The sequence below is a fragment of the Phycomyces blakesleeanus genome (assembly GCF_001638985.1).
Source record: "Phycomyces blakesleeanus NRRL 1555(-) unplaced genomic scaffold PHYBLscaffold_3, whole genome shotgun sequence".
NCBI lineage: Eukaryota > Fungi > Mucoromycota > Mucoromycetes > Mucorales > Phycomycetaceae > Phycomyces > Phycomyces blakesleeanus.
The window spans coordinates 1,384,407-1,399,654 of NW_017265136.1; the positions used below are offsets into that span (position 1 = coordinate 1,384,407).

General features: G+C 35.4%; 4 protein-coding genes across 4 annotated transcripts; 3 read left to right on the forward strand and 1 right to left on the reverse strand.

Annotated features, from left to right (window-relative positions):
* Nucleotides 1–1,395: 1,395 nt before the first annotated feature.
* Nucleotides 1,396–1,707, reverse strand: PHYBLDRAFT_103204 (hypothetical protein; the record flags this gene model as incomplete). The annotated part of the gene is made up of 1 exon (XM_018427758.1): nt 1,396–1,707. A coding segment is annotated over one exon (312 nt), but the record flags the coding sequence as incomplete, so codon positions are not given.
* A 7,624-nt stretch (nt 1,708–9,331) lies between these two features.
* Nucleotides 9,332–9,828, forward strand: PHYBLDRAFT_102563 (GATA-type zinc finger transcription factor; the record flags this gene model as incomplete). The annotated part of the gene is made up of 3 exons (XM_018427731.1): nt 9,332–9,450; nt 9,519–9,695; nt 9,762–9,828. Coding segments are annotated over 3 exons (363 nt in total), but the record flags the coding sequence as incomplete, so codon positions are not given.
* A 963-nt stretch (nt 9,829–10,791) lies between these two features.
* On the forward strand, nt 10,792–11,943 carry PHYBLDRAFT_163668 (hypothetical protein; the record flags this gene model as incomplete). Its single annotated transcript, XM_018434853.1, has 4 exons — nt 10,792–10,929; nt 10,989–11,015; nt 11,078–11,081; nt 11,153–11,943. 4 exons carry the CDS (start codon nt 10,792–10,794, stop codon nt 11,941–11,943), a joined length of 960 nt encoding a protein of 319 aa, XP_018296605.1.
* Nucleotides 11,944–13,871: 1,928 nt separating this feature from the next.
* Nucleotides 13,872–15,021, forward strand: PHYBLDRAFT_62670 (hypothetical protein; the record flags this gene model as incomplete). The annotated part of the gene is made up of 4 exons (XM_018441000.1): nt 13,872–13,891; nt 14,227–14,412; nt 14,550–14,647; nt 14,942–15,021. 4 exons carry the CDS (start codon nt 13,872–13,874, stop codon nt 15,019–15,021), a joined length of 384 nt encoding a protein of 127 aa, XP_018296606.1.
* Between the last annotated feature and the right edge of the window lie 227 nt (nt 15,022–15,248).

Sequence of the window (15,248 nt, forward strand, 5' to 3'; positions counted from 1 at the left end):
ACTGCCTTTCGATATATTAAGCTTGATCGAAATATGTGTTTGATTTTTAATTGTTCGAAAAATCTCTTCAGTCCTTTATTGCCATTAAAGCCGACCTGTGGACATATATAGGGTAATATACACCACAATATATGTATAAATCCTTTAAAGAAAACAAACCGAGTACAATTGCATCTCCCTATTCTCTCCTGAGACGATATTGAATTTTAAGAATCTATGGTAGTAGTGTAAAACCACTTGGCCGTTTGTAAGTGTTGCAGACAACGAGAAACAATTCTCTGGTGCCAATTCACAATATACTGTTTATCCAATAAAGTAAGATTGCCCTTATATATACATATACATCATTGAGTATAACTCTCGGCGATCTTTTGTCATTGTTAATAAACTTTTTTTTTCTATTTATTTATTTACTTTCTTTATAAAATCAGTATTAACACGAGTGAAAGGATTGTAGTGCAGATACTTATGGTTATGATCTTTATTACGTAGTGATTGGCTTTAAGCAATCTTATTCTTAAACAGAACCAACTATATCAACGTAAAGCCTTGAACCTATAGATATATTATATTAAATTTCTTAATTTAACAGCACAGCTTGTTTTGGCACAAAGAGAGTTGAAATAAAGGATAAACGAATGCTGTATACCTTGAGCTTAAATGTTGTTTGAATAGAAGATCAAATCGATCAAATCAATAAAATTTGTATTGTCATTTTGGAAATAAGAAAATAGAGTTGGCAAGAATTTATTTCCAGGCACGCGGATTCTTTTGTTTGGAGTCCAAGCAATAACAAAAACAAGTGACGGAAGTGTTTGTACTAATATACGCATGTGTTTCTCTCTTTTGGTATCTCTTTACACAAACACAAACACAAACATATATATTTGTTATACATACTATCTTGGCTTAATTCAATCCAGACAAATCATAAAGCCAAAAGTAAGCGAACCCAATATGATACTCAATCGAGACTTGACAAAAAAATTCATTCACAACACTTGACCACATGAACAAAGGCTGACTATAGACAACATACGAAAAATTACGCAAACATCATCATCTCACGTGGAGTAGAAGACACTCCTGTTTTGTAATTAATAGTCTCTCATCCCAAAGGTTATTTCGAGTTCAATTTAAAGGACAAAAAAATAAGGAAACCCAAACCGGAAAAAGGTCGAATAAAAGTATACTTCTTCTAAATAAAAAGTACCGTAATATCAATGGCCTAAATCCAAGGAAAATATATACATATAAAGAGAGATCAACCTTTAATATAAATACATACATGCATGCATACATACAAAGTTAAATCATAAAAGCGAATATTTTACAATACAATCCATTCATTCATCCTACGCGATCTTGTTTTCTGGATTGAACCTTTTGAGTTCCTTTATGTTTTCGGGTATCCTTTCTGCTCATTTTGGTCTTGTCACGCATCCCTTGACCACCTTCCCAAAATGCTCCCTTGTGTTGGTCAGGCTCAAATGCATGATTGCACCCAGTACATAGTGGCATAATAGCTTGTTCGCGAGAACACATGCCACAAACATGGCGCTGAGCATATGTGTAAGGATGATCTTGGTCTAAATCATGGCACGTATTGCAAGGATAAAGCTTCTGGCAGCACGGAAAACGGAACCATCGTTTTGATTTACGATAGTGGGAGCATCTTCCTTTGTCCGGAAGGGGTTGCCCGCAAACCTTTGTTTTTATAGAACCCTTTTGCTTAAGCTTCATAACCTGTGCTTCGTCTGCCTCAAATTGGCCCTCATCTGTGCCAATCCGGAAGTATCGATGACTCTCATATCCCAGACTCATTTTTGTAAAGCATGCAGAACATTGCTGGTTTAAGATACGTGGATCATTAAATTGAGCACAAGTACTTGATTCTGTTAGACACTGGGCACAGGTGGCAGTAAGAGATAAGGAGACAAGAGAAATAGGACTAAGCTTGACGAGTTGTAGAAGCCCGAGTGTAGATGCATTTGGATGAATGAAATCTACCATATATATATATTTAATTTTTTTTCAGTCATTGGATGGTTACACTTTGATGTGAATACCTGATAGAAATCTTACTCCAACCATGAGGGTGCATGTAGGACATGTTGTCCAACTTTCACGCTTGGTATTGACTTTTTCTGGCTGAATGTTGTCTATGGCTAGACTTCCCTTACACCGACCACACTTCATTACCATAGAAATAGAAGCACAACGAACAAGGGCTACATTTTTGAGGAAAACGTTGTCCAACCTGATTTCTGTTCCTCGTCTAGGAGCAGCTATACTATCATGGGGTATAACAGATTCATTTCCATCATTTTCTCTTTCCTCACCCTCTTCGTTTCCACACGTGTCGCCGTCTATTGGTTTAGCATTAGGTGGGAGGAGGAGACAGCGGTCGTTAACAACGATCACTCGGTTGTCTTTTGTTTCATTGTACAAAATCTCTTTCGGTTTGGGTGTGAGTACTGGCTTTGGTGGTTCTGAAGTTTCTGGTTTTATTTCAGGATAAGGTTTGGATGGCGGCAAAAATTGGACCGCATCCCTATATAGGCTTGAGAAGTTGCGATTAAGCCAATTGAGATTTTGAAATAAAGATGCACTCGAATCTTTAACATAAGCAGAGAACGCATCGACAATTGTACTACATAATAGAAGTATTAAATATAGTATTATCAAACAAGCCAAGCGTAAAGTGTGCTTACATGGCTCTAAAATTTTCAAGAGAAGGTTTCTGGATTGAGATACTGCATGGCTCAAGCGGATACATGACAGGTACTGAGTATTCTAAGATCAAATTCTCGCCTAGTTGTTCTTGAACCGAAGGATCAAGATCATTCCATTGTATATGGATGGAGCATACGGTCTGGTGGCCATTTGCCCTAGTAAGAGGGCACAATTATAAGCATACTATTTTTAAGGAATATATATATATATACATACTAGGTTAAAACTTACTTTACCACACTGTAAGAAGTACCAAACCTTGTTTGTAATTGGCGCATTTCATGATGCCTCCTCTTTGCAGCCTCTTTTCTTTGTTCTGGTGTATAACATGCACTCACAAATATAGCAGCATTGGGGTTTAATGCTTTTGCAGATCTCGATGGATTTAGGATATCGTGTTTATTTACAGCCGGCTTTGGGTTTTGTGAAATGGGTAATGGTGTTTTGGGAGATCCTTTTTTTGGATAACTGACGAATCTAATCGTTGGGGCAGGTGATTTCTGTAAAATCTCTTCCATGTGTTTATCCAACCAATCCATCTGTTGGACAAGACTTATATGAGATGACGCATAATTTTCCTTTGTAAATGTTTCATAGCCCAATTCTAGATTTCTATAGGAACCATTAATATTCATATTGCTTCTTTTCTTTTTATATATCTATTTAGTCTTGCCTCAAGAATCCTTTTGGTATATCAGAATTTGTTACTGTTAGACTGCATTGATGAAGAGGATATTTTGTTGGAACCATCAGAAGGATCTCTAGTGCTTCTAGATCAAAAGGAAAGTCGGGGTCGCTTGGAGGGATCAACAATCTTATCTGAGTGCCTTTCTCTGTTTCACTAAGACACAATGTCAACAAAAAAAAGAAAAGACATCAGTGTTCGCTGACTTGGCTTGTTATATTATTACGTCGAGGAAAAAGAGCTTTGGTATCGTCTTGAGAGTAGGGCAATCTCAATATGTCTTTCTGAAAGAGTTTGCCCATTCTTCTGATTCTAATCTCGTAATGAAGACGATTCAATGACCAGTTTTTACGAATTGACGCAGAAAAAAAAAGAAGAATTTGGATTACCAAAACATTAGGGATTGGCCTAGTCATTGGCAGTCTTTTAAGTTTTGGTTCCGAACTGTTTGTGGCATTAGGTGTCGACATGAAGCCTGTTTTTTTTTCTACTTGTTTAATAAGAGTGATTGACCGATGAATAACACTAAAGTAAATGTCAACTAATTCACACTCCGGGTTACAGATGATGTAGTGGTAAAAGGTAATAATAATAATAGGGAAGTGCTTTGAAATAGTTAGTAGCTTTTACAAGGTCATCGTCATCTTACCAATATGATGTTCTAAGGCTTCTTTAGTTTTTATTTTATGTTTTGGATATTAATATATTGAACTGATAGCACGTTTTGATGAGGGGATTTTCTTTTAAAAATATATATATAAATATAAATAAATAATGATAGTAATTCTAATGGATTCGAGTGGAAATAAGAAGTGGAAAACTTGCTTGATTACAAAATTACAAAATAGAAGCACAAAAATAAGCTACTGACTCTGCACAACTTCAATATAATTTTATCAACCCTTAACACGAAGCAAACAAACAAACAAAAATGCAATTGAGATTTGTTAAACAAAAGAAAACGAACAATTAGCTAAAGAGCCTTTGAGCGTAAAGAGATGCGTGTTTTTTTTGGGTACGAAACTAAATATGATATTTATTGAGAGTAACGAAGGATTATATTTATACAACAGCATGTCATGTGCTGTTACTGCGGTAAGTGCTCTCCTCAATGTCATGGTTTTATGAGAGAATGGTTAGACCAGATATTGAGAGGCCGGTGAGCCATGTATTACAGCACAACACAGATTAAATATATATATACACATTCTTGTTTTCTACCCTGCAGTATCTCCTTTGACTTGCTTTTCAATACAACTCGAAAATTTTGTAAAAAAAAAAGTCGTTACATATTTTTGTGAAAGGCATTGCTATTAATTTACAATATTTGATAGTCTCCTATTTATTGGGACAAACCTTCAATAAATTAAGGATGTCTATTAATATCTAGTATTGAGTTTAATAGGACATTATGGGGGTTTCAATCATATATACATTTTAAAAGATGTGCCTGATAAATAAAAAGAAAGCATAGGCTCTTACTTTTAAGGACTGTGTTATCAAATTGTTAGTATACCATTTGGTATGGTTAACCAACCTGACCTTCTTGTAATTTTCTTAATCTTTAATGATCTAACTAAATGAGCAAAATAATAATAATATTGACCACTTGGCTTATGAAAAAACAACATACTAATCATCGTATTTCTTTTTATTACACGTAGATTCCTAGCCTTGTTGATGGGACAATGTGAGAGGGTTAGATATAAAGTAGTCTTAAGCATATGCATATATGTATATATACTTAAATTTGGATATTTATTAAGGCTACACCCACATTCCAATGTCAAGTTTTATTCTTTATTCTTACTATTTCCGTTAATTGTGATGCCACATCTCTCTTGGAATAAAAAGATGTGGGTTACTATATATACATAGATGCTCTCGTAATCTGCAGGTACCAATGCAAGCGACTGTACTAATTGTACATCTCGTATTATCGGCATGCAAATGCGCTACTGTCTAGGGGTTATGTGGTCTTGGTAACCTTAATATATATTTTTCCAACCTACAATTCATTTGAAACAAAGTTTATTTTAACCCATTATCAAAAATAGGTTTTTCTTATATACATATGACGTTAACAGATTAGGTAGCACAACAAACTATTTTAAAAAGTTGTATTACATGAAAACATCTGTGATGGTAACGTTTTATGCGGGGGTCTTTTTAATTCCATGATCCTAACGACGACTGTTCAAAAAATACAAATCTCCTCGGCCTCAAGAATATTTCATAGTGCTTTATGATGAAATATTAAATCATATCTATGAATTATGGGTATAAAGAACAGAATCAAAAAGAAAATAGTAAGTAGAGGCTTGTAATCTAGAAGAAACCCTATAGAATAGTTTACCATGTTTAGTTAGATATGTTATATATAGCACTGCTCACTCTTGGAAAAAAAATAAAAACCTTTTGTTCTGTTTAAGCATTCTATTAGTTATATATACTTTTAGTCATCAAATAAATACCTACATATATAAGAGACCTATTACAGCTGGATACAGACTAATAAAGACAAGCTTGTATTAATGGTATATCTCCCGAACAATACATCGTGTTGTGTTATAATACTCTTTGAAAGTTTTCCTTTATAAGAAAAGATATAGAAAGAATACAAGAATACATTAGATATGATTATATCTTTAATCTTCAGAGTCTGTTGTAATATGTTGATAAAAATAGACTTGAAGGTATGTTGGATCTGTAGGGTATGTTCGTCCTTTCTTTAAAATCTGAAATTAGGAAAAGTCTCTACTCACCATTACTTGTTTAAAATGATTGTCTGGATTGAAAACAAATCCTGTTTTAATATTAATATCAAGACACTAAAAGAGACTTTGAACATATCAAACTTGGTAGGTTTATGACGATATTGCCAAAGATGCAACCTTTTATTTTTACTTTAAAATAATAGTTGTAGTTATAATTATAATGAAAATATCATATAAGCCATTAAATCTATTGTATTTTCATTGATATATAAATTTGTTACTTAGAATATTCAGTGCAGCAAACAAGCTGTTATATTATCCAGCAACACTTTGTTATCTAAACTGACCTTAAGATCAAATGTATCTATCATTGGTGCTTCCTGTCGGTGCAAGAATAACCTTGTTGACTCCAAGATTGTAATGGAAACGGTATTGGAGTGTGGTGAAAGATCGCCAATGTAGTCGATCTTGGGATTGTTAGTTGTAATCACTTGTCTTTGTCAAGACGAATAAACAGTTGCTTATTAAAGACATAGTATTAATTAATATCTAGATAGTCTACTTTGGTAGGCAATATAATAAAGGTTTTAAGATATTGGTTAATAGTATTAAATATCGGATGATATTGTGCTGTTAAATTATAGACAGTGAATTTCAGCCACTAGATATGGATCTTTTAAAAGATCTGTGTTCTGACGTGCTTTAATGCTAACTTGCAGTGGGGTCTGTTTCTTGATTATATATATATATTAAGGAATTGAAACCTTGACCTGTATTTCAAAAAAAAAAAGAATAGCCAGATAACTAGCAATATAGTACAATTGAACAAAAAGAAGTTCAGTAAACTTAACAAAAAAAATATCAGAAATCTTATATTTTATTAAAAATGCGGAACAGGTGTTTCGATTGAGTCGCGCAGTTTTGTATTCAAGATTTATTAATGACATCAGTATAGAAGATCGTGTAAAAAGTGCCTATTTGGACTAGTAATGTAAATATAATGCAGGCCAAGCAAAAAAAAAAACTCTAGAAACAAGACATAATAAGGTTGGGTTTCTCGACACGTCTCTTGTGTCTCAGTTACATATTACATATGTTCCAGAACGTCTAGCCGATACCATATTTTATTTTCATTTGTGACCGATAGTTCTTGTAAGCGTTAGTTGTGACATATATAGTACGAATGAAAAAAAAACCTTGTGTTTTTTTTTCTTCTTGCATTGGAACCCCCTCAAGGAGTATTTATGGCAATCAAAAGGTAAAATGACATTGTGTAAGCTGTCGAGTCAAAGCTTGTGTTGCCTAATTTTCAAACAAAATCAGTCGAATAAAAATCAAATCTACCAGTCAAATACATTAAAAAACGCCTATGATTGGCTCGCACCTGAAAAAAAAGGTTCAGTCAGGACCATGTGAAGTACCTTTTCGATCTTTATGTTACCAGCCTATAAAAATAGACTTCCATTGATCAGCCAAGAATGAGCCCTACTTGCGTATATAAAAAGTCACGATCAAAGAATAGCAACAATTTTAACAGAAAAAGACGGGCTGGGGGACTTGCTTGGTAAGCCCGGTCGGGTTGCAAAAACCCGATTTTAAATTTATGCCTCAAATGCTCTGTTTCTCTTTCTCACCTCTTTATTACTTCTTGTTCCTCTCTTTATTTATATATACATCTATAGACTCTCTCTTTCTTTCTTTTTCTACCTTTCTATTATTAATAATTAAAATAAATACATTCATGGCGCCTATTGTGCTGAAAATCAAAGGCAATGAGTCCTTCTCGCCATTCTCTAATCTCCATTCTGGAGATGATCTCTCAAAGACTTGGCGAGTGTGCACAAAAGTGAAAGATTCATTAGAAAATGGCTCTCGCTTGGAAAACTTGTCTTGGCGTCTATGGTTTCTTCATAATGTGCTTGTAGGAGACCCCAAAGCCAAGTCCAACTTCAAACGCATATCCTCAAACGCCACACACAAACTGGAAAGCGAAAAGGGTTCAAGCTTGAACCAACTACGAGAAAAAAGTAGACCAAATAAAAAAAAGCAGGAAAAAGCTATAGAACATTTAGATAGCAACGTAAGCCCAACCACGACCACAGCCAAGAAAACAAAAAAGACATACACTCAACCAGAAAGTCAGCCTAAGCCGCCACACCTGGACACTACAGCTGACATTCCCTCGCTTGGTAACCCCAACCAATATGGCGGTATCTTGGACTACACATGCTCATCTCAAAACGCACCTCCTGTTTCCAATACCAATGACACCAATGCATATCCACAAACGTCATACGCCGATCCTTCTAGCTACTTGTCTGAACCATCGATTATGGATAGACCAGTAACTGAGAATTTTGTACTCCATCAATATACGTCTGACCAAGCTCGCGATCAGGTAGTAGAGCTTGAGAATATATTTGGATCATTTGGGGATATGCAGGCTTTTATGAACCCAATACCGGGAGAGATGCCGATGGTTGAAATGGATTTAGATACTATGATGGATGAACCCTCATGGCAGCAGTATTCACAGCCTAATTACACTCCCCAAGTTCCTCTCTACTCACTCAATTCGTATTCGTATCCCAACTCGCTCTACGACCCAACACAAAATCAACTGTCGCACCAGATCCCGTCCGAGAACTACACAGCATCCTATCAGCCCATAACAACCACATCTGTTGAAGCAGAGCCAACAACATCCCCTCCCGCTTCCCCTCCCCTCCCTCCCCCTCCTGCTCCTCCTTCTATTTCTCAAACAGTGCTACCGACTTCTTCTCCAACAACACTTCCGATAAGTCACGGCGATGGTTCATCAGCTTATTATGTGACTTATTCAGACAGCATGCCGCCCCTTCCAACTGGGACGCTCAGAAACAAGCTTTTAGCATCTCTCCCACGAAAAACATTGGCGTCTGCCGAACGATTACTTTCTCCGGCAGCACAGTCAGCAAAGAATATTAAGAGCGGTAAACGTGGAATCCCATCCGAGGTAGCGGCTGCCAGTTCAGGACCGGCTCCCGCATCCTTGGTAAAAAATCCTTCCCAGAGATTTACCAATGGCCCAGACCAGGCCACGGGTCAATTCAACGCAGCACCACAAACAGCGGAATACCTACCCACCAAATTTGAATCGCACACAGAGCCCAATCGCCAAAAAACCCCTCCAAAAACTATGCGCCCCATGGCCGTCAATAGCACGCCTTCCGAGGGAAAGCCGCCTATTTGCAGCAACTGTGATACTACATCAACACCACTATGGCGACGTTCTGTTCAGGATGAGTTGCTTTGCAATGCCTGTGGCTTATAGTGAGTCTTTCTTAAAACAGTCCGCTGTGTATGTGTATATGGACTAAGAAACTCATCTTCCTTGTTAGTCTGAAACTTCACAATGCACCTCGCCCAAAACATTTAAAACCCCATTCTATAAGGAAAGACTCACGCGGAGAAGAGGATTTGATACAACCAGTATGCTCTAATTGTAAAACCAATACAACTCCTCTTTGGCGCCGTGATATAGAAGGTCAATCGTTATGTAACGCATGTGGGCTCTAGTAAGTATACTACGTGATAATGAATGTTATTTACAAAAGTTAATTATGTATTCTACTATAACAAAGTCTTAAGCTCCACCATGAGAAGAGACCTCTTTCGATGAAGACAGACATCATAAAAAAACGCCAGCGATGCGAAAACCAAAATCAACAAACAGGCAAAAAACCGTCAAAGAAGGGACGTTCAGAAAGTCAGGAACAAGATGAGGAAATAACACTAGAAATTACCACCAGTGTCTGGCAAAACAATACAATTCAACAGTACAGTAACCCTTATATTTACAGTAGTAACAACAAAGATAAAGCATCTTATCGACAAAAGAATAATGGGCGCGATGAACTAGTGATAAGCCGATAGAACAAAAAGACTCCCATTCCCCACTTATTACTGCTATTACTATTACTATTATTACTACTTTTATATACTTTTTTTTTACTCTTGTTCTCAAAGTTGATTCTTGTGTACAGTTTAACGAACCCATTTCCCTTCATTTCAGTCGGTTTATTCTCGTTTCTCTATTAGATTATACATTTATAAAAGCGTCTCTCTCTCTCTCCTTTTGACTTTTTATTTTATTTTTACTTTTCTTTATACTAATTAAATATATTGCTCATTTTCATATACAATAAAACTAGAAAATTTGAAGTCCACAATTGGATTTGATTTGACTTCTTGATTTAATTTGACTTGATTTAATTCAATTTTAATTTAATTTAATTTTTGGGAAAGAGTCCTCAAAATTTTAACAGATATGACTGTAAAGAACCTTATTCTCTTTGCATATAGGATAAACTAGACATACTTGTGTGCGTTGTCAATATCTTCACTTTCTAGTACTAAATATATACGAGATAAGACGGATATTCACGTGCAAGTACAATACTATGGGCTTGAACTATTTGTAAGCTTTCTGATCCAAGATACATTCATTTCTACAACTAAGCACAATCTTCCGCGGAAAAACTTTCAGCCTACGTAATTCTCATTAGCAATTCTTATAAGGAGCAATATTCATTCTCCGACACTCTAGAAAATAAAAGTATAAAAAGAAACGATAAGCATTTTTTCCTATATTTCATACACCTTTTATTAATCATGGACACCGTAACAAAGGAAATGGATGGCTTGAACTTGACTAACTCCACAATTTCGGCCTTTGACAAGGGCACAAACACCCAATTTATCGGAAAGTCAGCTAGTGGTGCACTATACTATGTTGGCCATGCCAGTTTGGTAAATACTAGCTTTCACTGCGCTTAGGAGCATATAATTAACGCACATAGTCTACATAGCAATGGTCTATCGGACAGGTTCCCAATGTAAGTTTTCTTAAAAGTATTATGATTATTCAAGCACCTTTTTCTAATTCTTTCTATTTTAGGGCGGTAAGAATTACCCAATATGAAAAGTCTTAATTTAGAAACCATGTTTGTACTTATCTTCTTTGGTTATTAAGGCTACGTTGTTTCCATTATGCTCGATTCTGTACTCCAGCGCTACGAGAAGCTTTATCAGAAGCATCCAATTTCTCTCAACTGCTTTTTCCTTCGCAAAACCATCCCAGGGCCAATCCTAATCGAGATTGAGGATATTAAGATGTCCGGAAAGGGTTATTGTCTATCCCGTGCCGTCCTTAAACAGCTGAACAATTTCGATGATCCTATGCCCACTAACATTGACGAGTACGACCCCGCAATGTTTAATGACAAAATACAAGGAGTTTTCACAATGGGCAATATGCTTAACGAACAAGGTGTCACTGTCCTTCACAAGCCTCTTACGCCTCCATCCCGCGAGAATCTTGAACCATTCAAGTATATATTCATGGGCGATATGGTGAATAGCAAGATCGATCACTCTATGCTCCCAAAATCTGACAATGATGGTGTTCAGACACCGGGCACCCCCGAACACCATCACCTTATCAGCTTTTCTGATAATCGCTCGGTGGACTTCAAGAGTATTCCATACTGGTGCGATATGTTCATCACACCTGCCGCGAATCTCGGTACAGATGTATGGGGTGGCAGCATTTGGTGCGCAACAATGCAGATGGAAATCCAATTCAAGAGAATCCCAACAGGAAAAGAAGTTCTTTGCAGCTTCATCACACCTCATATTATGAATAGCCGCCTTGATTTGGATGGTGGTATATGGGATGAAGATAACAATCTCCTTGCCGTCACCCGTCACCAATGCCTCGCTCTTCCCTTCAGTCGGAACACACCAAATGTTTCTAAGCTCTAAATGAAGAACATATCAGGCACTTGCTGTCTTATTTGCTTTATCTGGTCCTTCCTTTATCATACCTAGACGTATACTTTCTAGATTATATACACTCTTCATAGCTCTCATATCCATTTATGCATATATATGTAATTTTTCTCTTTCATTCATTCATTCATTTCATTTCATTTGGAAATATGCTATACGTAGTGTATCAATACTTTTTATATAGACATCGTTATTGATATTCTGTACACTAAATCTTAAATAAATATTTACACCATTTGATTGATTTTATATTGGTGACTGGAGACTCTTACATCATTCAGCCCTCGGTTCTATTAGCCATATTCCCCATAAAAAATATAAAATATATTCTGGAACCTATTAATCTCAACCTTGAAGAATAAAAGACATAGTATACAGGAAGCCATTAAGAGGGGTTATTCTCTTGAACTCCGGGTTTTAGAGCATTGCTAGCATGTTCAATTTGATCTAAACCAAAGCTTTGTATAGGTCAGAAGTTGGGTTTCTTAACTCGCCAACAGTATTTTGTTTGTATTCATTGGTCGGCTTCAGTGTCCAACACTATTTATACCATTCTGTGCACGAGATAATATGGTAGCTGGCACCGTAACATTTTTATTATAAGCAATATCATATTGTGTTACTCGTTTAATTTTTGGTGCCATGGATTAAAGTCCTTTAAAAAAGAGTTGGTAAATTCAGCTTGGGCTATAAACTGCTAAAAGAATGACAAAATATCAAATATACCAGCTTAAAATCAATCTTACAACACTATGGGATCTTCTCTGAACTTATGTACCACAATTACATCGCTCCCTTACCTATCTCTAAGCTTATAAAGGACACACGGCTCAAAGTCATTGCTCTTCCTTACAAACATCAGATTATTTTGCCACTTCACCTTGATATAGCTTTCAATAGCAAGAGTTCCCACAAATCTTGCTCAATTCAGCCAACTCTTTTTTTTTCTCGTGGAACCAATTATGAATTTACTATAAGGGCGAAAAAAAAGGTCAGACCCTTTTGTTTAAATATAGGCAATGGCTGTCTGTCTACAGCCTATCGTACCTGAACCTTCAAAAGTTTCCTGATTATATTCACAATTCTCAATATATATATATATATCTCGTATTCAAATAAAAATTTATATTATCTATAGCACCAAAACCTTTTCTTTGGCTTTACAAAGGTTGAATTTAATTAATATGGAATATTATCTTCCCAACATTTGAATGTGTTGAATTACGTTATTCAAGAGAATTCGTAAGTTACAATCAAGGATGCGGTATGTCTAGTATTAGAAAGCCAAATGGTCATATTTATTCTAACATTCTGACTGCATGTCATTATATGCCGGCAATGTACTTTATTGACATTTGAAAGGAAGAAGAAAAGAGAGAGAAAAACAAAAAAAAATGACATTATAGTATATGGCTTATTCCATTGACAATCCCTACTGTGTCCGTGTGAGTATAGTTTAAATTGTTTGAAGATGTAGATTAATGCTAATAATTAGGCTGTAAATTGTACAGATGAGGATGAAGATTAAAATTTAATTGTTAGTGGTGAATTCGCGCCCACTTTATAAAACTTGCAAGATTGAATTACTTGGGGATGTTTTGTAGATGATGTTTTGAGAGTACTTGTTTTCATTTTACTTATTTAATAATAATAATAATAGTAGTAAAACGTTAGCTCTATGTGTGTTTGACGCGGGTCATACTAAGGTATTCGGGACTAATTTTGAGTTAGTATCTTAATATAGGGAAAAGTAGATACTGTGAGAGTGTTATTTATTAAAGAGACAAAATAGTATTGTTTATATATGCTACTTTTAAAATCCATGTAATTCAAATCCCTGTTGTGTAATGATTGGTTTACACTGTATGAGTGTGTAGTGTACGTGCGCCTGACGTGTAACAATGCCAGAGATTGTTAACTCGTAAGGTTCATTAGCAAGAAGGACCCAGTGCTTGGTTGTGGAGTCTGTTCTTCTCTCAATTGTGGTACTATGTATACCACAAGTACAACTTAACTACGAATTAACACCCAGCCTAACCATAGTTTACAGTGTTTCTACTTGAGATTGAGACAAATTGAGAAATGTTATAGATGAATCAAAATGTAATTGTATACAATATACTTGCCATTTGTGAACGAAACGAAAATGGAATTTAAATAGAGAGAAATTATTTTTCAGGCAAACAGACATTGATACTTTGATATTTACCGGTAATTATCTATCTGTCTCAAAGAGACAAATTGTTTACTTTACAGCAATTGTATTGTTATTGTTATTGCTATTGTTACTGCTGGATGCTTGTTTTTGTTTGCTTGCCTTTATCAGATCTTTGGAAAGCAGTTGGTAGACTGGTTCCTCTCCAAGTTGACAAAACAGTTGCCATCAAATTTTCGCAGCATTAACATCTCGCTGCCACAGTGTATTACAGGTTCTACAGGCCAGTAAAGAAAGGGCAACTTTGGATCGTCAAAAATTTCAAATATTCTTTTATAAAGTAATCACAACTTGAACATTTCTTTTTTACCCGTATTCAATCCTCGGTGTAGCTAATATACACCATATATAATGTTTTCCGAAGTCTAACCGCTGAAGGTATTCTTAACGAATCTGAGCACTTGTACAGAAGTAGAAACACAAAATTCAAAAGTCTAACTGCTTTCCAAAGATCTGATAAAAGTAAGCAAACAGGCAGCAATAATCACAACAATAACGATAATAATCTAGTCACTGTAACATAAAAAGTTTGGCTCTTTGAGATGTTTAAACAATTACAGGTAAAGTGCCTAAATAACTATCTACTTTGTCTGAAAACTAACTTTTCTTTGTTGAAACATTCCCAAATTTGTCTCAATCTCGAGTAGAAGCACTGTATTATTTTCTTACTTATGCGAAACTTTCGAAATAGATTTCTGGTAGATGTATCATGTACTAATTATTATTATTAAGCAAATAGTATTAGATAATGTAAAGTAAGATGGAAGGGAGGGGAGGTCATAGTGTTTGTCTCTTCAAACGATAGAAATATGTATTCGGCATGCGACCTCAACTAAAAGTCTTAAATATAGCAATATTTAGTAGCAATAAACTCGTCTATAAATATAAAAGGTAACCAATGTAAGAAGTGTGCATTTACTGAAAATGTGACAAGTTGTTTTATTACTAGCATATATATATATTCTTTTATAGCTTTATACGCATATCTATGTTTTGTAAATAGCCAAGTACAAGGATAATACGTGTTTAGAGAGAATGTTTATATATTTGTTTATTTATTTAT